This window comes from Salvia hispanica, chromosome 1 (assembly GCF_023119035.1).
Source record: "Salvia hispanica cultivar TCC Black 2014 chromosome 1, UniMelb_Shisp_WGS_1.0, whole genome shotgun sequence".
NCBI lineage: Eukaryota > Viridiplantae > Streptophyta > Magnoliopsida > Lamiales > Lamiaceae > Salvia > Salvia hispanica.
This window is the reverse complement of record NC_062965.1, coordinates 14409644-14433300: the sequence shown is the minus strand read 5'-3', so window position 1 is coordinate 14433300 and position 23657 is coordinate 14409644. Positions and strand designations below refer to the sequence as shown.

Below are 23657 nucleotides of genomic sequence, written 5' to 3'. Positions count from 1 at the left end.
TTTTAAAAATATCATGGATAGTTCATGAACTAAGATGTAATCACATTCATGGTACTTTTTCACTATTCACACAATTTTGCACAAAAATGCACCAAGGCACGAAGGATATTTTTAGACTTTCATATCTAAGAATTGGATATGATATTTTCTTCATCTCTTTCTAATATTGTATATGATCCTTTTTTTTAAAGTTTGAGTACATGAATCATATTTTTTACTTCACTTTTTCAATCTCTTTATGTCAAATCATCTTTCTCTTAAACTGTAACGCCCCGACTTTTTCTATTCCTTTAAGTTAAGTTTTTTTTAATGACCGTCGAACTAATAGTCAAGAATAGTTTTGTTTTATTTTGAGAGATTATGGAATTATTTTTTTGAGCTCGTGTTTCTTCATGCCTTAGTTAATTTTAGAGAATAGAGAAAAAAAAATTTATATACCAATGGATGTGGAATTTGTGAATGCTCGAAAATGGATGTAGGTTCATGAGGCATAAGTAATCGACCCTTGAGGAGAAAATAGAATGTATTTCTGGAGTACAAATAAATAGCCAAAGAATATAATTTTAGAGCCTATAATTTAATAATCTTCTAGCCCAATATCCGATATGGTTTAACTCAATTATACTCAAATCTTTTGTCCAAATCTCTTCCCTGAGAATTAGGAGGATTTAACCATGTATATATAGATGCATCCCCACGATTTCACTTTTCATTCACATTTAAATCTGAGAGAGAGAAAACAGAAGAGCAGGGAGAAAGCTGTGGGCAGAGACCAAGATTTTTCGCTGCTTTGCAGGTATAGCTTCCACCTTCGTTGCTGTAATTTTCTTTCATTCATTTAGATCCTTTAGCACATGAATCACGCAAAAATTCAGATGGAATACCTTAGGTTAACATAGCAATGGCCAAAGTTTCACTCTTTAAGTTTAGCCCTTTGTCACTTTTGAAAATTCAATCCTCCGAGAAAACAAATTGAAATCGATTAATAAGAATTAGAATTTGGATAAGAATTAGAATGATTTTAGGGGAGGAGACTTACCTATCGGAGAAAAAGAGAGAAGGGTAGAGACGGAAGAGGGACAGCAGGTCGAGGCGGCTGGAACATAACTCGCCGCAGCGAGACGGCGGCGACACCTGGAGCTTCCACGGCAACGACGACAGCAGGTCGAGGCGGCTGGAGGGCAGTGACGATGGAGAGACGCCGGTGCGTGAGAGAGGGAAGAAGAAGATTGGACCTTCTGTTTTAGGATTTTAATTGTGATTTGTGATATAGAGAGAAAGAGTTCTGATGGGAGTAATTTACATTTCTTTCCTTATTTGTTTTGTTTCTTTATATTTTGTTTTGTATGGATGTTAGCGACGGAAGGTTTAGTATAGGCTTGGGCTCCAAATATTTGTGAGATTGGTTACTACTTTGGGATTTGATTATAGATGGGCTTGGCAGAGTGGGGTACCTTCGGTAATGGGTTAAAGTTTTTACTTTGTGGGCTACGTTTATTAATTCTTGCCGGTTAGTTAAGAAATCCTTGAGCTGATGTCGGACGGAGCTTTTAAAATACCAGAATCTAGAAATCTTTCTAAGAGGAGATGAAGAATAATACGAGCACACACGTAGGATGCATGCATTCTAATTTAATTAGTTATCTCTTGATGAGTTATTATTTTATTTTCAAAAGGGTTTTCTTTCGCAAGCGAGCTAAGGCGGAGTGAGAATTTTCAAGTTAAGAATTTGTAAGAGAACGAGGTGGGCTTTCTATCCTACATTATTATGTGGGCTAAAGTTTAAATTATGCAATTATCTTTCAAGTATGAGTTATGAGCTTAAATTCCAAATATAGTGTGTCATGCAATACTTTGTTTTTGAGGATGTGCTACTATCTGATCGCCCTAGTGGGGAGTGAGTCCCTACTAGAAGTTATGAGTTTAATCGAATTCGGGTTTGTCTAGGGAGTGAGTCCCTATTCAAGCTAGTGTACACAGAGGGGATCATGCGCTAGCTTTCGAGTTGGCCGGTCCGGTGATCGAGAATGTGGCCACATTCTCGTTTCACATATGAGGTTCAGATATGGTATGAGGAAGAGAGAAAATGGGCTGCAGCCATACTTTTGAGTGAGAAAATATTTTGGTGACTTGGTCTTTTGTAAAACCCTGAGTTCACTTTTAAATGCTGACACAATATTTTATGAAAATTATTTTGGCACGTGTTCACTGGGTACATCAAGTACTCAGCCCTGCATATGTTTTAAAAATGTGCAGGTTGAGCTGTGACGAGCGCGGTGGGTGTTGAGCAAGGTTGTTGAAGAAATTTCATGTTCAGAATGTGTCATGTCTTCACACGTGGCATATTCCTTCTCTCGAATGCTTCCGCTGAGTAGTTGTCTTCCTTTTGAGTTCTTGTATTGCGGAGATAATATTCTTTTGAGTTGTTGACTATTGAGATACTCTAATTTTATTCGAGCTATCCCCATTTATTTTGAACTATGATCGAGTATTCGTTGTTTTCCCTTTTCTTTCCCGCTTCTTTAATCCTCCACTAGTCGCGATTAACCGTGTTTTCTATCCTTAGAAAATGCGGGCGTGACATAAACTATTACTCTCTCCGTCCCATAAAAGATGTCACACTTGTGGAACGGCACGAGATTTTAGGAGGTTTTATTTTATGTTAAATGAAGAGAGAAAATATACTTTTTATATTCATGTGAGAGAGAGAACATTTTCCAAAAAGAGAAATTTGACATCTTTTGTTGGACAAATAAAAAAGGAAAGTATGACATCTTTTGTGGGACAGGGGGAATACTATAAAGTAAAAAATTAAAATAAAAATACTATGAAATTCTTAAATATATTAATCATAAGAATAAAAATTATAAATTAATAATTTGTAGCTAAATTAAATTTTTGTTGTGATTTGATTATTTTTTATATTAAAAATTAAAATTTGTAATTAGACCTAAAATTTTAATTTTTTAAATTTTTAATTAATCTAATTTTTTAAATTTTTAATATTGAAAAATAATTGAATCGCGATCAAAATTAAATTTAGCTACAAGTTAGTAAACATATAATTTTAATTTTCATATTTAATATATTTAAGAATTTCATAATATTTTTTATTTTAATTTTTTACTACTTTCTAAAAGTTTTTGAGAAAGAAAGAGAAAGAGAAAGAAGATAACGCAAAGTGATTGAAAAAGTGAATTGAAAATATCATTTTAGGTACTCAAACTATAAGAAATATTATTTCAGGTGCTCAAGAGAGATATAGAAAAAATATCATATTTAGTACATAGATATGAAAGAAAAAAAAGTCATCCACGGGCATTTTTGGTGCAAAATTGTGCTGAATTAGAAAAAGTACGTGCATGTGATTATACATTAGTTCAAGGACTACACTTGATATTTTTAGAATTCAGGGACTGTTTTACGTGCGAAACGCTCTTTCAGGGACCATTTGCGTAATTCACTCTTATTTACTTTTTTCTCCTTATCACTTATTTTACCAAATTTCTTATTAAAACATGTGGCGTGATGAGATCATTTTGTATGGATGGATGAAGCAGGAGATACCAACCATTTCAAACTGGAACTCAAGTTCAACTTTTTAAGTGGAGATTGATAAAATGAATTAGGAAAACAACATTTTCTTATCATTAATGTGTTTTGTAGCATTCCAACTTACAGATATTGGCCAATTTATGTGACAATTTATTTCACAAATAGTCAACAACATATCTCCCAACTACTCTAATGTAACCCCATCTTAACATTATTTTGGTGCTATATAATTTCCAACTTAGTGACTGTTGTTTCATCCCAAAAAAATGACTGAGATGAACACTTCTTGCAGTGAAATTATGCAACAGGTATTTGCATATTCACTCTCCTCTACTATTGAGCTCATATTTCTCCAAATTCTAGTTATACAATATTTTATAAAATAGATTTTTTTTTTGTTTCAATGTATTGTTTGTTCGAAAATAAGGTGCAAATCGTGTTTCTGAAAGGGTTCCATAGCAGCTTCTTGATCAGTTGTTCACTATAATTTTCATATATATGACAATATTACATTTTACATAAATTGTGGGTAAGGAATTTGAATTGAATTAATTGATATTTTTGAATGCGTAGGAAGAGGAGGGCAAGTTCCAAAAATTGGGTGGATTCCTTTTTGGAAAAAATATTTTTTGAGAGATGTGAGAGCCATGATGATATGTAGAAGAATGAACTGAATAGATATAAGTTGCGATGCACCAATTTGCAGGCATTGCATCAGAAGTGGGGAGCACTACAACCACAGTATTCTCACTATTTACAAGCTTGTTTACCAAAATGTTGTCCCTCTAAGTGAGATGAAAGAATACATTGACTGTGAAAAATTTTTGGTATAACTTTATTAATTTTTTCAATAATATTTTGGATCAATAAAATTATTGATAATTATATTTGTATATATTTGAAGCCCTACAAATGCAACAAGAAATGGGTTGTGTCGTTGACTCCGCTGCCGCATAACGGGTCGGGTTCACTATTTGAGGGCAATGGTGCTTGCTACCATTGCAAAAGGAAGCTCCCTGACCAGGGTCGCTTTCGTTTTTGCTCAATTGCGTGCAAGGTTTTTTTCTAATTTAATTCTCATAATTAAAAAGTTGTTGTATTATGATGTTTTGCGTAGGTTCAAGGTGATGTAGGAGAAGGTAGGGTTGAGCTCTATGTGAAGCCAGAGATTGTGCAGAAGCCCAATCGTAAGCGCGGAAGGAAGGGAGTGCCACACCGAGCACCTTTCTAAAGTGATCAGGTACTCGCAAGTGCGGGAGGAAAGGAGTGCCTCAACGTGCAACTTTCTAAAATAATAAAATAATTCTTGTAATTCTGATGTTTTTGTAATAAACTCTATCATTTACTTCATTTTTCCCGTTTTATGTTTCGTGACTTTATGAAGTTCAATATCTTGTACCCATTTTCTATTGGGAAACAATCTATTATGAATTATTTTCGTTTTGTAATAAACCATGTGGAGAATACCGACAAGAACTAGTTTCGGAATCGATGATTTGAGATTGTGTGTTGAGAAATTAAACACAAATGATAAAATTATTTGGCACGTTATTATTTGTTTCTAGAGTTTGATCGGATCAGTGGTGAGTCCGTTAGTTTTGGTATTTAGGTGTATGCGACAAAGACAACCTTTTGATGAAGAAAGTTATGAAATCCATATTGAAGTGTGTGTGCGTATTCATTTGTGCGTTAAAATGAGAACACCTCTTAAAGTAACACCATACCACCATTACTAGCCAATCATTTGTACACATGGATGAATAATCAGCTGCCATGTGGCAATCATAAAAAATTACCAAGGGCATATTTTCTCGGGCTGCAATATCCAATACGCTAGACTACAATTTTTCTTGCCTGCAATATCCAATACAGTGGACTGCAATCTATAGATTGCAGTCTAGTGTATTGGATATTGCAGTTTAGCGTTTATAATATTGCAGTGTTGTCACAGTGTCACTTTAAAAGGTGTTGTCATTTTAACGCACCCTTATACATTAACTTATATGGCAAAGACTTTTACTTTATCTCGTCCCTACTTTATTATCTCTCAGTTTAAGTCACTAAAAGTTTTCTCTTAATTCTTATGCCAATTGACTATCCAACATAACTTATATGACAAATTCTTTTACTTTATCTCACCCGCACATCGCCACTAACTGGAAGTCTAACCGAGGAACTCAGTAACGCGTTTGCTGCGCCTGAGAGACAATTTGAGTAATCCACTTCCATAATAGACCAGTCCTCTAGATATGGCATCTATTTACCAATGCAAATAAAATTGAATCAGGGAATGGAAATCAAAATTTTAGCCTAGTCACTTAATTTATTTTTCATATGTACAAGTATACAACATTAAAGAGAAAGTAAACACAAAGATGAAACTAACAACAATGGTAGCATCATTATCCTTTCTCTGTTCTCATACTCTTTGAAAAAGAGTTATAATCTCATCTCCCTTCACTGAACATATATCAGTGAATACAAGCAAATGTTAATATGTTACTATCACAAGTTACACAACCATAGACATGTACATTAATGTGTTTTTGTAGTCTCCAACTTACAGGTCAGAATCGATTTTGGCCAATTTATGTGACAATTTATTTCACAAATAGTCAACAACAAATCCCCCAACTACTATAAAATAACCCAATCTTAACAATACTTTGGTTCTATATAATTCTCAACTTGTGACTGTTGTTTCATCCCAAAAAATGACTGAGATGAGAACTTCTTCAGGCAGTGAAATTATGCAACAGGTATTTGCATATTCACACTCTCTACTATTTAGCTCATATTTCCCCAAATTCTAGTTATACAATATATTATAAAATAGATTTTTTTGGCTTCGATGTATTGTTTGTTCAAAAAATAAGATGCAAATCTTGTTTATGAAAGGGTTCCATAGCTTCTTGATTAGTTGTTCACTATAATTTTCATATATATGACATGACAACAACATTACATTTTACATATGTAATTAATTGATAATTTTGAATGTGCAGGAAGAGGCGGGCAAGTTCCAAAATTGGGTGGATTTCTTTTTGGAAAAAATATTTTTTGAGAGACGTGTGCGCCATGATGATATTCAGAAGAATGAACTGAATAGATATTGCATAAATTGCGATGTACCAATTTGCAGGTATTGCATCAGAAGTGGGGAGCACTACAACCACAATATTCTCACTATTTACAGGCTTGTTTACCAAAATGTTGTCCCTCTAAGTGAGATGAAAGAATACATTGACTGTGACAAAATTCAGGTATAACTTTATTAATTTTTTCAAAAATATTTTGGATCGATAAAATTATTGATAATTATATATGTGAATATTTGAAGCCCTACAAATGCAACAAGAAATGGGTTGTGTCGTTGACTCCGCTGCCGCACAACGGGTCGGGTTCACTAATTGAGGGCGATGGCGCTTGCTGCCTTTGCAAAAGGAAGCTCACTAACCCGGATCGCTTTCGTTTTTGCTCGATTGCGTGCAAGGTCTTTTTCTAATTTAATTCTCATAATTAAAAAGATATTGTATTATGTATGATTATTTATTTTGATGTTGTGTGTAGGTTCAAACTGATGTAGGAGATGGTAGGGTTGAGCTCTATGTGAAGCCAGAGGTTGTGCAGAAGCCCAGTCGTAAGCGCGGGAGGAAGGGAGTGCCGCACCGAGCACCTTTCTTATAAAGTAATCAGCTACTCGCAAGTGCGGGAGGAAAGGAGTGCCTCAACGTGCTACTTTCTAAAATAATAAAATTACTCTTGCAGTTACGATGTTTTTGTAATAAACTCGATCATTTACATCACTTTTCCTGTTTTGTGTTTCGTGACTTTATGCAATTCAATATCTTGTACCCATTTTCATATTGGGAAACAATTTATTATGAATTATTGTCATGTAATAAAACATGCGGAGAATATTGACAAGAACTAGTTTCGGACTTGATGATATGAGATTGTGTGTTGAGAAATTAAACACAAACGATAAGATTATTTGTCGCGTTATTATTCGTTTCTAGAGTTTGATCGGATCTGTGGTGAGGTCGTTAGTTTTGGTATTTAGTGGTATGCGACAAAGACAACCTTTTGATGAAGAAAGTTATGAAATCCATATTGAAGTGTGTATGCTTATTTATTTAACAAAGAAATCAATTTTAGGACGTTCTTTCAAATTGAATGAGATCAAACTATTTATTTATTTTTCCGCAATAGATAAATATATATTAATTGTTTCGTGAGTCTTAGGTTCATGAGCGAGTAATGTTTTATCTACATTATTAATCCATTTTAAATAAATAAAAATCTTAGTATAATCCATATATCTTTCAAAATTAATTGTTGATTTTAGGAAGATCTAAACTATTCTTATTCACTAAAATAATTCTTACTTTTTATTTTTAATGAAAATATGTAAATAAATAACCTTCTTACTTATAAAAATCTTTTTATGCGTTCATGTTTCAATAAAAAGATCCCTTTATCATTCACACTCTTCGCGTTAATTCTTCAATTTTATTCATTTATTCGAGCGTTCACACAACAAATTAAACAATAAGGCTAGACAATTAAAACAAAATTGGATGTGTAAGATGATTGACAATTTGAATTTTGACATCAGTTTATAAGTTAAAATACAATATGAAATGTCACTTTTATTCTTCATGCTAATCTTACTCTCTATTTTTCTTTCAATCAACTTTCGAAGCATTTCTTTCCTAAGTTAATTAATATAGATATTCTATAGTTTACTTTGTTCACTCTTACCCCCATTTATTTTATTCTTTCTTTCCTTTTCGTCTTTTACTTCATCTCATCCCTAATTTATTATCTCTCAATTTAAGTCAATAACAGGTTTCTTTAAATTCTTATGCCAATTGATTATCCAACTTAACTTATATGACAAAGTCTTTCAATTTATCTCATCCCTACTTTATTTTCTCTCAATTTAACTCACTAAAAGTTTTCTCTTAATTTTTATGCCAATTGACTATCCGACTTCACTTATATGACAAAGTCTTTTACTTTATCTCATCCATACTTTATTATCTCCCAATTTAAGTCACTAAAAGTTTTCTCTTAATTATTATGCCAATTGACTATCCTACTTAACTTATATGACAAAAGGTTTACCTCATCCCTACTTTAGTATATCTCAATTTAAGTCACTAAAAGTTTTCTTTTAACTCTGATGCCAATTGACTATCCGACTTAAGTCATATGACAAAAGGTGTATGATGCAGTATCACTTTTTCATGGGCTTGAGTTCTAAATAAATTTTCGATCAAATTATTGTTGTTTAGATTTTTGGTTTTATGAATTTTGTCTGAGATTTAAGATTCATAATCTTCTTCTATTACGCAAATTGTGAAAATAATTATACAGAAAGTTTAATAATAAACTCTCCATCAAAAAATAATTGAAATAATAGTCAATTTATTATATTATCCTTATAGCTCCCAGGTTGAAGATCTATTATTATCGTCATGTAATAATATAGTGTGGAAAATACCGACAAAAACAAGATCTCGATTCGGAATTAAGATTCGAGATTGTATGTTGAAATATTAAACACAAACGATAAAAATATTTATTTCGTTGTTTTTTACCTAGCGTTTGATCGGATCTACGGGTGAGTCGTTTTGGTATTTATGTGTATGCGACAAACGAATAATTTCTTGTACTTTGACAGAGAAAGGCAGGACATTCATATTGAAGTGCGCATATTTATTTGACAAAAATAAATTAATTTTATCACACTCACAAATTGAATGCGATCTTAACCGTTCATTTATTTTTCTGCATTAAGTAAATGTATATTAATTGTTCCGTGAGTCTCGGGTCCATAAACGAGTATTAATTTATGATTTATTTACATTAATTACTAATTCATTTTTAATTAATTAAAATACAATATTTTAATATAATGGTTGATTATAGAAAAGTCTAAACTGTTCAAATGTTAGATTAAATTATTCTTGAACTACACTAAAACACTAACTTTTCATTTTAATAAAAATTAAGTTATTAAGTACATAACCTGCTTACATGTTTAAATCTGTTATCCCTTCATGCTTTCAATAAAAAATAGATCCCTTTTTATCATTTTAATGAAAATAAGTAAATAACCTTCTCACTTAGTTTAAATCTTATAACCCTTCATGCTTTCAATAAAAAAATCTCTTTCATTTATTTTAGGTGGTAGATATCTTTATCTCGTTTTTCTTTATTAGTTTCACTCTTTACTTCTCTTTGACTCTTTTAGTCAACTTTTGAAGTATTTCTCTCCATAGAATTTATAATACTCTACAAGAAAAGGACTTCCAAAAAAATACTACTGATGTTCTATCCGTATTTCTTTTTAAAATGTCTCATGTTAAATGATTCATTTCCATTTAAAAAAATTAATTCCCTTTTTTATTATCTAATTAATTTATTTATTTTTTTAATTCTCTTTTATTTTTTTTATACTTTATTCTTTCTTATCTTTAGTACTTCGTTATCTCTCAATTTAACTTATTAAGTTAAATTCTTGTGCCAAATAAAATTGACTCAATTAAATTAGAACATAGATCGCATGGTACTCCTTCATTTGTCCACGAAAAATAGTCTCATTTTACAAATTTTAGATGTCCAAAAAAATAGTCTTATTTCTAGAAATGGAAAGTTTTTCTTTCATACTTTTTCCACCTTTTCTCATCTCTCTCATACTTTATTTACTTTTACTGCATATCTCTCTTACTGAATAAGAATGTTAGGTTGTGTTTGGTATATGAAATTGGAGGTATGGAATTGGAATTGGAATTGGAACCTTCAATTTCAAATTTGATGTTTGGTATCACAAAAATTCTTGGATTTGGAATTGAATTTTCAAATCCTCCAATTCCACAATTTGAATTCCATATCAAAAGTAGTGGAATTCCAAATATTTATTAAATTATACACATAGCACACATTCTTACACATACACACAGCACACACATTCACACAGCACACATTCACACACAACACACACACAGCACACACAAACGCACACACACAGCACACAACACACACACACACAACATACATTCACACACAGCACACACAAACGCACACACACAGCACACACAAACGCACACACACAGCACACATTCACACACAACACACACACACACAAAGCACACATTTACACACAGCACACACAAACGCACACACATTCTTAAAATACACACAGCACACACACACAAAATACACACAGCACACACACACACAAAATACACACAGCACACACACACACACTACACACACATTCGCACACACAATATACACATAGCACACATTCACACACACAACACACATTCATTCAGAGACATAGCACACATTCACACACACACAAGCGCACACACACAACACACACATCTTACACGCGCACTGCACACATTCACACACACACGCACACTGCACACATTCAAATTTATAAATTCAATTCCATATCAATTATTTCATTTTGTCAAACAAAGGATTTGGAATTGAAATAAATTCCTTCCAATTCAATTCCATAAATATTCCAATTCCAATTCAATTCCAATTTCAATTCCGTGTACCAAACGGACCCTTTAGTGATTTTGTTGTGTTTATGCTACTAATAGTTCAAAATACCAACACTAAAAAATCATAGTACTATTTTTTTCACAATAAAATACCATGGGAAAGCAAATTTACACATCGAAAAATTGACTTAACATCGCTTATGGTACGGCGAAAAACACTAGACTTTTAGTTTTCTCAACCAAAAGAATACATTTACAAAGAGTTGATGATGATTTTGCAAAGTGTGCAAAATTCAATCCTTTCACATCCTATGAAGATTTGAGTACATTTACAAAGAATAATAAAAAAGAATACACTTTTTTCAGAGAAAATAATAGTACATATTTGAGCGATTATCTGAACTCATATGAAGAAGATCATTCTTCACTCTTATGGGGTGGATGATTGTTGCTGTCATTAAACTGCATTAGAGCTCCCCTTAGACTACACTCAATCACCTGTTTAAATAGGTAAATGCAAGCAGTCACATTCACAAAACCTTCTAATATCGAAAAACTCGAAGAAACGATGCAAGAAAGTTTTATCTACCTGAGATGAGTAAGTTTTGGAGAGCAGATATCCACACTCCTTAGTTAGAGCTTTCTCTCCATTTGCCATCCTCGATACTTCAGAAACCAGAGTATCAATTCCTTCGGCCTGCACATCAAACCGAAGATGTCTTAATTCATGTGACATTTACATATCTGAATCTGAGCTATGTGGGAAAATAATATCTTACCATGTGGGCAAATCTCTGAATTTGAGAATTAATGGACTCAACCACCTTCGAAGCTGAGGTTAGAGCTTCCTCTATTTCCCCGGCATCAGCCTGGAAATGATTATCACATGAGTTTATCACATCAAGACACGAAATAGTCAAATATATCGCAGACGAGATCTCACCCGCACATCGCCACTAACTGGAAGTCTAACTGAGGAACTCAGTAACGCGTTTGCTGCGCCTGAGAGACAATTTGAGTAATCCACTTCCATACTAGACCAGTCCTCCAGATATGGCATCTATTTACCATGCAAATAAAAGTGAATCAGGGAATGGAAATCAAAATTTTAGCAGTCACTTAATTTAAGTTTCATATATACAAGTATACAACATTAAAGAGAAAGTAAACACAAAGATGAACCTAACAAGAATGGTAGCATCATTTTCCTTTCTCTGTTCTCATACACTTTGAAAAAGAGTTATAATCTCATCTCCCTCCATTGAACATATATCAGTGAATACAAGCAAATGTTAATATGTTACTATCACAAGTTACACAAGCATAGACATGTACATTTCCCTTTTTCTTTTCTAAGCGATCGATTAAACTACAGAATTAAGAACGAAAACTCAAAGTCATAAGCATATGCATATGTATTACATCACAATCTAAAGCAAAAGAGCAAAAAATGTGGAAAATTTGAGCATGATCAAGAAAGAAGGCTTACTTGAGCTTCAACTATTGTGTTCAAAGTCTTCAATTTTCGTAGAACCGCAAGTTCAATACGTTTCTTTTTCACAATATCGCGTTTATCGGATATCATGGCTCCAAGTGAACAAAAATTCCTCTGAATCAGAAAAGAAAATAGCATTAACTGATGCAACATTGAAATATCTCAGCAATGCATCCTCTGATGAAGAACATGAGAAAGCAACAAACCTCTGTTTCCTGCTTCTGAGCTTGAAGGGAAGCCTCTGCCTTTGCATTCGCAAATCGATACTGCAGAGAGTGGTTAATCATCATTTTCAAGGAATGCACTTCATCCTGATGATTAGAAACCTTCCTTCCTTTCCTCGAATTCAACGACGAAGGATGCGGAGGCAGTGAAACGCCTCCTCCTCCGATCTTCGAGAGAGACGAGAAATTCAGCGATCGCGCACAATCCTTGCCGGAATTCTCCAAATTCCGATCCATATCCGGCACGGAAGAGCGCACGTCTGTTCTTGCGCTCCGCAGCTTGGTTACCGGCGCACAGTGCGGCGAATTAGGGCACGAGGAGCTCCTCTGATTCGAAGCAGTTGCGGTGGTGCAGGAAGCAGAATCATCGTAGCTGGATGTTGAAATCCTGGAAAGCCGCTTCTCTGCATCGGACGTCGCCTCCTGCAGCAGCCTCGCCGCCGCAGTGACGGCGGAGCATCCGTCGCTGCTACTGCTCAGCGAATTCGAACGGCTGACGCTTTGCCTAAATCTGGAAGGAACAATTCTATCTCTCTCGATTGCCATAGGCGTGTCCGGTCTCGATGAAACCCTAAGCTCCCGGAGATGGTGATCTTTCGAATTCAGCCGTTGCTGGTGCTGTTTCCTCTGTATGGTTGAGATAGGCGTAGGCAATTTGTCCAATCCGCGGTGGTTCGGCTCCGGATTGAAATTCTCGTCGTTTTTGGAGGGATTGCGGCGGTGTGCAGATTTGGCGCGCGGAAAATTGGAAGGGTGAGGGGTGGAATTGGATTGGACTAGAGGAGACATGAACCGTGAGCTCACTTCTCTCACTCTTGGCCGGCGCTGTGTCGGCGGCGGAGGTGGTGGCGACGATGCGGCTCCGCCGGTTAGGTCTTCCATCACTCTCTCGCTAATTTTGTTGTTAATCTTCGTTTTGAATCGTGAAAACCTGCAAGTTCAAGGATTTGGCGATGATCGGAGTAGAGGAAGACGATAACCTCACTGTAAGTAGCGAAAAGAGAGATTTTGTTAATGGTAAAGAGAAACGAGATGATTGTGAAAAACTAGCCGGTGTAATTTTGATATTTAGAATGTCTCATTATGATATTATCAAAGATTCCAGATTTCCAGTCTTTTTTAAAACATAATGAGGAGAAAAAATTCATTACCAAACTCATAATGACGATTAGAATGAGTCAAATGATGATCACACCTTTACTAATTCCGATTGGGACGTTACAAAAAGTAAATTTTTTATTCTATTCTTCAAGAGCCTCTTCCGATGATCTTTTTCCTTCAAAGTTCAAAATTTTAATTTGTTGTGCTTTAAATCCATTTAGATCTCTCTTTTTCAAGGGCATTTTCCGACTGATCTCTTCGTTTCAAAATTTTGATTTTTTGTGCTTTAGATTCATTCAGATTTATCTTCTTTAAGAGCACCTTCCGTTGATCTCTTTTGTTACAATTATTGGCAAATGAAATAAAAATAACTATAACAATATCATATATTGGTGGTGATGTAAAGAGAGAACTAAACTACTGCAGTACACGGATCGGGAAAAATCACGGTTGATATAAATTGTTGTTTTCATATTAAAATAATATTTAAATATCACTCCTAATATTACTACTGTAATATTAATATTTTGGTTGGGCAGATCCAACTCAACTATTAGGCCTAAGTGGCATCTCTGCATATAATGTTCAAAACATTACATCATATTCTAGGGAACAAAGAAAAGAGTATTGATAATAATACGACGGAAATAACAAAATAATTGGTTGGCAAGTGAAACCAGGAACTCCCCTCTCAGTGAATCATTTCATATACAGATATTACAAGGCGTCAAATGATGAAGCAGTCCTACCCCTAATTTGTGACTAATCTACAATCCTATTGCAGTATACTTCTAAGAAAGATACAATGTTTGTGTCTCATTAAGCAGTCCTATCTCCATCTTCACATGTCACAACTTGATAAACCACTATTGAAGTCGGTCTGTCATGGACGATGAGTAAAGTTGCCTACTATTATCAGCCTCGTGTCTGTGATCAATGATAACTTGCTCTCCCGTTGTCGCTGAAAATATCATCTGTAGATATGAACAAAGATTATGGTAAATAATTGAGGTGATCCTCCATATCCTTGTGAAGGATGGTTGCTACATCAAGCCACGAGTAGCACAGGTTTCGAACAAAAAGATGAAAAATGCTCGATTCACCATCAAGAGGATATGACACAGACCTGTAGAATATTTAGCATGCATAGTATAGCATACAGATATAGTGCAGTGGTAAAAAAGAAGCATGCTGAAGTGGTAATCCATGATTGATCAGCAATTTAGATTAATTCTAGAATTATAAGCAGTTAACTTACCGTGGTCATCATCTTCGCCACTTTGAGATGTGAAAAATGGGGTAAGGTAGTTCCTGTCAAGTTCAGTGAAAGATGCAGTGCTACAAGAAAGCAACGAAAGGAACTCACATTTAGAAAAGTTGGAAAGTGAAAATTGCAGAAATTTGAAATATGTATCTTGTTTACCTTTTACGGAACTCGCTAAGTTTCATCCTAAACCGGTTTCCAGCTGATGATTCCCCCTCGTAAGTAGGAGCTATGTAGCGATCATTTGCATCAAAGCTCTGAAAAATGAAAAAAGGCATTAAAATCCCAGAACTTGAAAGGCTGTTGCAGAAAATTGGCATCATATCAAACACACAATTTGAGCAGACACAATTTTTAGAATATTAATATTGCAAAGAATGGCAACTTTTATGATAGCAGAAAACAGATATAACCTGATTAAAACCATATGAAATGACAGGGAGACAATGAGTGAGACACCATATTTAATGGATAACTAGACCAACCCAGTGCTGAAAACGAATCCTAGAGTTTATGCTTCAATTTCAATTTTCTAATTTATTAGCTCGCGCCAAATTCTTTAGTTGCAAGGAACTGAAAAAAATAACAGTTAAGGACTTACTTCACCCAATGGGGTATCATGACCATCACCAACAACTTCCAAGGCTTCCAGCATGGTTCCTGTTGAACCTCCTATCAGCAAAACCTACAAGATGCCAACAACAACAAATAATTCAGAAACTTATCATCAGAATCAAATTAGAGCCTCATACAATCATATTAATTGCATTATTGCATTATAGACTAATAACTAGTAGGATACTATTTGAGAAATAAATGATAAAAACTTAACTTATGATCCCACAGAATATAAGAAATGCAGTAAGTATTACCTATAAAAGAATTGTATCATGATGCATCAAATGTACTCATGTTACTAGGCCTGTCAAATCGGGTATCCGATCCCGAATTTCCCAAAATCTAATATCCGATACCCGATCCGAAAATAATTTCGGGTACCCAAATACCCGACTCGGGTATCCAGTCCCGATAAATCGGGTATCCAATCCCGATTTTATATTTTTTTTATTATTATTTAAATTAAAATTCATAAGTTATAACATCCATTATTCATCCATAATAAACATCACAATTCAAATATTAATCCTAAATTTGACTTAAAAGTGAAGGATTTTGAGAGTATATTTAATTATTTAATTTTTTTAAAATAAAAGAATGAATATTTAATTTATTAAATTAATTAAAAATTAAAAAATTCGGGTAATTTGGGTAATTTGGGTATACCCGATCGGATATCGGGTAACCCGATACCCGATAACCCAAAAATCTTATACCCGATCCCGAAACCCGAAAAATCGGATATCGGATATCCAATTACCCGATATTTCGGGTTTGGATATCGGGTATCCAATATCCGATATCCATTTTGACACCCCTACATGTTACTATGAGTTGATTGATCAAGTAGAGAGCATTAAGTATTTATAAACATTAATATGCTACCAGGAATTCAGAGAACATAGCTACAAACACTGTTGACATTCAATTTTACTGTGGCATACTAAATAACGCCCTAATAGTTCCACATTCAATCAGAGGTCCACTATGAGTTCTAGGTGATCTTCAAGGTTGCTCACCGTTAGAACAACAATTGCAGTTGTCGCAGTGAATATAGTCTGACCGTGACCCTCTGGAAGATCATGAACCGACTGCAGAGCAAGCGCAAATGCCATGGCCCCTCGAAGCCCTGTGATTGATATTGTATGTAAGTTAGGGATGTCAAAGAGTCTACATCAGATGAGGGTGAGTCTTTAGTAAATAAGGACCAGACAACTATAAGATCCCTGTTCACTTACCACTATACCAAAGTGCTTTCTGATGCTTCATTGATATTTTCCTATGTGAAGGTCTAACCATATTGATCAAATAAGCACATGAGAATACATTTGCAGCCCTACACAGAACAAGTTAAACAAGGTTACAGGTTGTTTAAACAGTTGCATTGTGCCTTTTCTATATAATCCAAAAGGCACACTGCAAGATACTACATAAACAAAATTCTTTATATGCCAGAAATGGTGAGAATAGTGGTGAAGATAACAGAAAATGCCCAACGGGAAAATGTTGCATAAAGGAAAATGCAGACTGGACATACCTTGCAATTCCAATGAATAACTGGTTTAATTAAAGCAAGTTAAGGAAAATATAGGTTAATTTCAGGAAGTTAACAAGAAGAAACTCAGCTAACAAACTCAAGGATACAATTGAAAAAAAGATGAATCCAATATGAGACCAGCTGTGCTGTTCCATGGCAATGTCAAATCCCATATATATAAATCTGTCAGACAGACAAGAGTCAATCAAAACATAGGAATTTCGACTTAGGACACAACAGAGACAACAATTAAAATAAATTACTGAATGACTACTCACATGAAAGTCTCGGCCAATGATGATATTAAATGGAAAAATGCAGATACAAATTTCTGAGATTTGTCTGACAAATTTGAGAAAGAGTAGTGCTTCATAACCTACCACAAAAAAATAACACCAAAATGTCTTGCTGCATTCTAAAATAAAATGAAAAAACAACTTAAATGTAAAAATCAGCATAGCTTAACTTACAATTCCAGTGAATAATATTGAGACGATACCCGATAGACCAAGCCCTTCGGCTAGCATGTATCTAGATAAAATTGAAGATGACAAAGCACAAACTATGTCAAATATCCCCATAAAAATAAAATAAAAGGTTCATACAACAAAAGAGAACAGCTGAAAATTTCTTACGAGAAATATGGGAATAGAACAAACAAGCAGCACTCCAAGTTCTGAAGACTGTACATGTAATAAGAAGGAAAGTGATAACTGATAAGTAATTCTAGCATATTAGATCTTAATGGCGAATATCAGCACAATATCCAAATGCTTACTTATCAATATCCAGACCAGCATACTTGAATAGGTGCTGGATGTTAAGGCTCCACAAAGTGTGTTAATATAAGCTATGAAATCATTAAAATAATACTTTTGCTAGAATGATATAATAAAGAATTTAAAGAAAGGATATTAAAGCAGAAGTAAATCCAACTCCAACCCCTGCAGATCAGAATGAAATTAAATTCATTAGCTTAAATAATTGAATTTTATGTGATAGAATAAATGCCTAAATTTCTTTGGGAAGTAAGTAAGCAACATAAAGTTCTATTGAAGTCTACCAAAGGAAAAATAATGCACTTAAATTGCTAGAGGAATGAATGTAAGGGTTTTCACTTGTATGACTTCTGCTAAGTCAAGTAGTAGAATACAGTTTAGCACATTGATCACCGTACATGATGCAACAAGTTAAGCATACTTCATACCTTGAAAGGCACAACATAAATGAAATAATTGTTCTTTTAGTCCTCAATAGTCAAGTTAAGCATACTTCATACTATGAGTAAAGTTTTTAAATAAATATGCAAATAACTTTAGCTTCTTCATCTAAAGTCCAACTTATGAGGAAGTATGACCTTTGACTTCCTAAGCTAAATGTCAGTGTCTACAGAATTATGAAATTAAGCTTGAAATATAGCTCAAGATTGACCATATCAAATAATGAAAAATTGATTTTTATCATGTAGAGAAATCTATAACCCACCACCACTATTCTGCCCATGACCCACATGAATTCCCAACAAAGGAACAAACATTAAAGTAAAAGTTGTGCAACTCAAGGAAGCTAATTTGGTAAAAATAATGCACCTCTCTAGAAGTTGTTGGGACTTCCAATTGCAGGAAACACATATATATAGCTATAAGAAAATGCAATTTGGGAAATCATGAAAGGTCCTGATGTCCTATTGTCATTAAATGAAATTGTAATATAATCATAAACTAGGATTATAACACATAGACTGATTAAATTCCAACAGGGTACTAAAAACAAACCTGCTGACATTGATCCAACAAAAGTCTCAAGAAATCTGACCACCACCATGAATATGTTTTGATCTGATGACATATGACTCCTCACCAATGACATTGTTCTACAAAGTATTAAATAGGTTTCTAAGACTACTAGATACAAGGTAATCATTATGTAGGATAGCTAAAGCTCCGCTTACCTATACAAAGAAATGGCCATCTTCAAAGAGCAGAGACACAAGCGAATAAACAAACAGCAAATTAGCAAGTGAGTAAATAAAGATTGCCAAACTTTTTCCAAAAAATTATCCCCAGCTAAAGGAAGAAACAAATAAATTAGAACTTACTGCATCATTTAGCACAGATTCTCCAAAGACCAAAGCATAGAGATTCACATCTGTACCAAGCTCCTACAAATTTCATATCAAGAGAATGCAATTTACAATTTATTATGTTCCAGAACAATGCCATTTAATAGTAAAAGATTTATGAAAGATCTATCCTCTCTAGAGCATGGGATGACTCGTCAATAAACCAGAAGTGTTCACATTAAATTTTAAGAATTCCACATACTTGACTTAGTCCTAAGACAGACACTGGTTTTGGTATTTGGTAAGGAGAAGACATAAAAATCAGCTTCAGAGCAAACAGTTGAAAAGGTCACTTAACGTTAACTACTACATATATATCAGTAGTTATTTTTTTTGTTTATTGACTCCCATGCAGAAACATGGGCACAATTTGGATCGGAACAAGTGGTCTCGTATCAACGTGTGAAATAGATTTCACCTAGTAAACTATTTTGCAGACCTGGGAACTCAACTATCCCTTGAGTGAATGTCAACATGAAAGAAGTTATCATTATCATAAGCATGGAATATCACATCACCTGAAATATAGACAGAACAGTGACAGGGTCTGTAGCTGAGATAAGCGCACCAAACATCAGACATTCGACAAAAGGAAGTCTGTAGATGAGATATGATACACCGGCAAGGTATCTGAAACAGAAAAAACAAGGGATCAGAACCACGCACATTAATGATGAGAAAAATGTTTAATAATGAGTGCTAGCATTTATACAAAACCCTGAACTATCAATAGAATGAGACTCACACTAAAATGCCAGTGACCATGGAAGCAACAAAAGTTCCAAAAATTGCAAATGTGACTATGGCGCCAAAGTTAGAAAAAAATGGTTTCTGCAAAATCAAATTCATAACAGAGGTCATCCTATACAGAGTAATAGTAATAAGGAAATCAAAATCAAAGTTATCTCAATTATTTGAGGTAAAGTAGTTTTTTGGGGGGGGCACCCTAAGGTTATTAAAGAGACTATACACAAAAGGTTCATATTCTTAAATTTTAGTATAGTTTAATTTATTTATTGAGATAAGTTGTTATTCCACCCCCGGACCCTAGATCACAAGAACTGAGCAATTTGACCCCTTTTTCCTCATCTACCAAGTTCACAGGGGCCGTGAGGTGACTGGGGTCAAGCCAAGATCTAATCTCACTACCAAATGTAGCAAGACATTGCCTTATCCACAAAATAAAAATAATAAAATGTAGTAACAAGTTTCCTTCACTGATTTCTATAACTACACTAGGTCGAACACCAGCTGCACAACACTTCAGGCATCTACATCTTCTTCCCTACTCCAACTCTTTCTTTGACACATTTAAGAGAACTTTATATGAAAATTAAAGATGGAGAACTTACAGGTTGAAGACTGAATCCTGACTGAGTAAACACAAAACCAAGTTAAGGAACCAAACACACTTCCATTAAATAAACTAAGATATTTGGATTAGGTTAGGTCAAGAAAATTGTCCGCATCAAAAGGATATAATATAATTGGGGGCAACAGGAACAAGAAAAAGAACTCTTCGTGGAAGTTGAACCATGACCTGCCACAAACCAAGATTACAATCGATTGAAACAGAATTATTGTAAGTAAACAAAAGTTTAAGCAAAAGCATGATGATTAATCGTTAACCACAAACCTAATGCTATTCTCCGTATTGGAAACATTAGCCAGTCCACCCACGATCAAACCTGCATCACACATTTCAACTTCCAATTAAATTAAACATCAAAAGGGAAACAAAATTACAAAGTGATCGCAGGCCAATAAAGTTAGGGCACGTAAAGCTCGAATCAAAAACCACAGCAGAAACTAAATTTACCGATCAAAAGAGAAGCACTAGCTTCGGGAAGGTAATAAAAGCGATGGCGGCGGAGGACGTGGCCGAGAACAAACGATAACACGAGCATCATTATCTGAAGAAGAATTCCGACGCCGGCGGCCTGCTGCTCTTTCCCCGGACTTCCCCTCGGATCGGCCGGAGATATGCGCAATTCTTCCATGGCCGATTCCTAGGGATTTATCTACTTGTGTTTAGCTCTTTATGCGATAATTATAGGGATGAATCGAATCGATGATCACGGAATTTCTTGTGTATCAGTGTTGAATGCCGATGATTTTAGGAGCTTTCTAGTTCAGTTTGGACTTTTCAGAGGTTTTCAACATTTTTATTTGTGTTCACTCTAGTGTCCATCAATTTTATTCCTTCCTATGTCACATTTTTAATGGACAAATTTGTATAAACTAGTGTTTACTTCATTACCTTATTAATATTCTAGATTAATTATTTTATTTTATTTTTTGAATAAGCTACATGCGGATTTTGATAAGAAAAATAAAACAGAATATTTTAAGTAGCGTATGTTTGGAATATTAATTTTAATATTGAAACTGCTATCGCACAAAATATCACTAATTATACGATCATTTGAGTTGGTTATCTTGATTGAACTTTTATTGTAGAGTAATAAACTCATCTATTTGGTGGGTCTATTTAAACATCTCCGACAATTTACACCAAACTCAAATTCATTTTTGAATATACGTCACATTAAAAAGTAGTTTTACTCCAACCATTTACACCAAATTCAAAATTTACACTATTTTTGGGTTTTTATCTCACAAATTTTTTTTGCAGTAACGCCATATGTGGTGTTGTTTCACAAAAAACACCAAAAATAGATTTGAGTTTGGTGTATGATTGGAGAAAATTTCTACACCAAAACTCATTTATGGAGTATGGTTGGAGATGGTCTTAGCACATAAAAATTTGAGTCGTGGGATGCTCATAAACTAAATACACTATATATTTAATCTTGAATACAATCTTGCGAATCGAATATTTTAATAGATAGAGCTATGATAAATAACATTATTTTAATTAATAGGACTATTAAATAGTTAGATCTAACTCTTCAATAATTGAATTTTTCAAATCATTATAGTTAAATTTTAACAATCTCAAATCTCTAATAACAATGTGTGTATTGCTAATACTACTTAATTTGGTGAGTCAAATTCCTTAAAAGCAATCCAAATTCAATAATCTCAATATATCAAATAATAATAATAATAAAGTATTTCAAATTTATATATTACCTGTAGTCAAATGAAACCTCACTATTTATCGATCAATTTTAATACTGTATGTTATATCAAGCAAATATTGAGGATTGGGTCGGTGTTGTTTTGTGAGGTTACAGTCGATTTAGTTTGAAATTAACTTTGAATTCGATGCTTATTTTCAATTTTAATTAAAAGTGGTCCTCCAATGACATGCCACATGTCCCAGGCCAATTGAATTAAATGATTTTGCACTTCGTAGGTTTGCCTCATATAGACAATCGTGTTAAATTGGTTAATGACTTATGATTATTAATTATTTTGCTCGACTCACCAACTCTTATACTTAAGATGTAGTACAAACCCTTCTCAAAAGACCAAATTAGGTTAGAATTTTGCTGAATTATCATCTCCCTCAAATTATTCTTATATAACAACTCCAGTAACATCATACCACAAATCACACTCTAAATTATATCCCAATTTATTTTTTGTTTACCTAGTTTTATTAGTATTAAAATTTACATACTTCATAAATGGATTGAGTGGAAAGTCAATTACTATTATTTCTTACATCTCTGAAGTGCGAGATACTGAACTGCATGTTGCTGTCTTAATTTTACAGGCGATCTATATCACTACAATAGTATCTCATATTATAACCAAATTTAAACTGAGACTTTTTAAAATTCCATTCATCAAATCAAATACTTGGAAAAAGACATTTACCATACATGCTTGATGCTTCAAGGCAAAAAAAGGAAGTGGGTGAAATGGATGAAAAGTTCTAAGAAAGGAGTTGGGCATTGGCATAAAAAACTGGTCCTCCTATGTATAAGAATGTGAACTTAATAGCATACAATCACCGGTGAGGAAACAAAGTTCTTATAATAGATGAATGGTTATGGTAGATGAAACCAATGAAGAGGTTTGAGTAAATTTCCATTAGGCCGCGTACACATATGAGGTGTTGTATTATTATATAAACAATTCGGGATTGAAGATCTATGCAAACAGTGAAATGCGCAGTTCAAATCAAAGAATGCGTGATTTCCTAATACTTGATGTGACGCTTTGTTAATCTAGATGAAAAGAATCAGTATACATATAAAAAGAATAAATATATACTCCCTCCGTCCACCAAAATTTGTC

At 34.0% G+C, this 23657-nt stretch overlaps 3 protein-coding genes and 2 long non-coding RNA genes across 6 annotated transcripts; 2 read left to right on the top strand and 3 right to left on the bottom strand.

Moving 5' to 3' along the window:
• Window positions 1-484: 484 nt before the first annotated feature.
• On the bottom strand, window positions 485-1333 carry LOC125219234. Its single transcript, XR_007176096.1, has 2 exons — window positions 885-1333; window positions 485-817 (listed from the first exon to the last, which is right to left on the bottom strand). It is a non-coding gene; the product is annotated as an uncharacterized LOC125219234 (long non-coding RNA).
• LOC125219241 lies at window positions 536-2469 on the top strand. Its single transcript, XR_007176097.1, has 3 exons — window positions 536-796; window positions 1677-1744; window positions 2257-2469. It is a non-coding gene; the product is annotated as an uncharacterized LOC125219241 (long non-coding RNA).
• Window positions 2470-4538: 2069 nt separating this feature from the next.
• LOC125187768 lies at window positions 4539-7242 on the top strand. The gene is made up of 4 exons (XM_048084402.1): window positions 4539-4612; window positions 6698-6818; window positions 6896-7048; window positions 7126-7242. The coding sequence occupies exons 1-4, from the start codon at window positions 4539-4541 to the stop codon at window positions 7240-7242; spliced, it is 465 nt and encodes a 154-aa protein (XP_047940359.1).
• Window positions 7243-11267: 4025 nt separating this feature from the next.
• On the bottom strand, window positions 11268-13915 carry LOC125210985 (protein ENDOSPERM DEFECTIVE 1-like). The gene is made up of 6 exons (XM_048110653.1): window positions 12786-13915; window positions 12574-12693; window positions 12028-12144; window positions 11864-11953; window positions 11674-11781; window positions 11268-11582 (listed from the first exon to the last, which is right to left on the bottom strand). The coding sequence occupies exons 1-6, from the start codon at window positions 13683-13685 to the stop codon at window positions 11502-11504; spliced, it is 1416 nt and encodes a 471-aa protein (XP_047966610.1). The 5' UTR covers window positions 13686-13915; the 3' UTR covers window positions 11268-11501.
• Window positions 13916-14552: 637 nt separating this feature from the next.
• LOC125201593 (sodium/hydrogen exchanger 6) lies at window positions 14553-21628 on the bottom strand. Of its 2 annotated transcripts, XM_048099767.1 has the most exons (22): window positions 21265-21628; window positions 21082-21133; window positions 20926-20985; window positions 20798-20822; window positions 20191-20276; window positions 19964-20075; window positions 19422-19484; window positions 19275-19294; window positions 19099-19196; window positions 18239-18267; window positions 18102-18133; window positions 17959-18006; window positions 17794-17854; window positions 17602-17699; window positions 17431-17506; window positions 17324-17343; window positions 17025-17122; window positions 16806-16915; window positions 15770-15853; window positions 15328-15425; window positions 15163-15242; window positions 14553-14878 (listed from the first exon to the last, which is right to left on the bottom strand). In XM_048099767.1, the coding sequence occupies exons 1-22, from the start codon at window positions 21443-21445 to the stop codon at window positions 14838-14840; spliced, it is 1572 nt and encodes a 523-aa protein (XP_047955724.1). In that variant the 5' UTR covers window positions 21446-21628; the 3' UTR covers window positions 14553-14837. The 2 variants fall into 2 exon arrangements, with proteins under 2 accessions (XP_047955724.1, XP_047955725.1); XM_048099768.1 differs by lacking the exon at window positions 20191-20276 and having other exon boundaries at window positions 21265-21406.
• Window positions 21629-23657: the final 2029 nt, after the last annotated feature.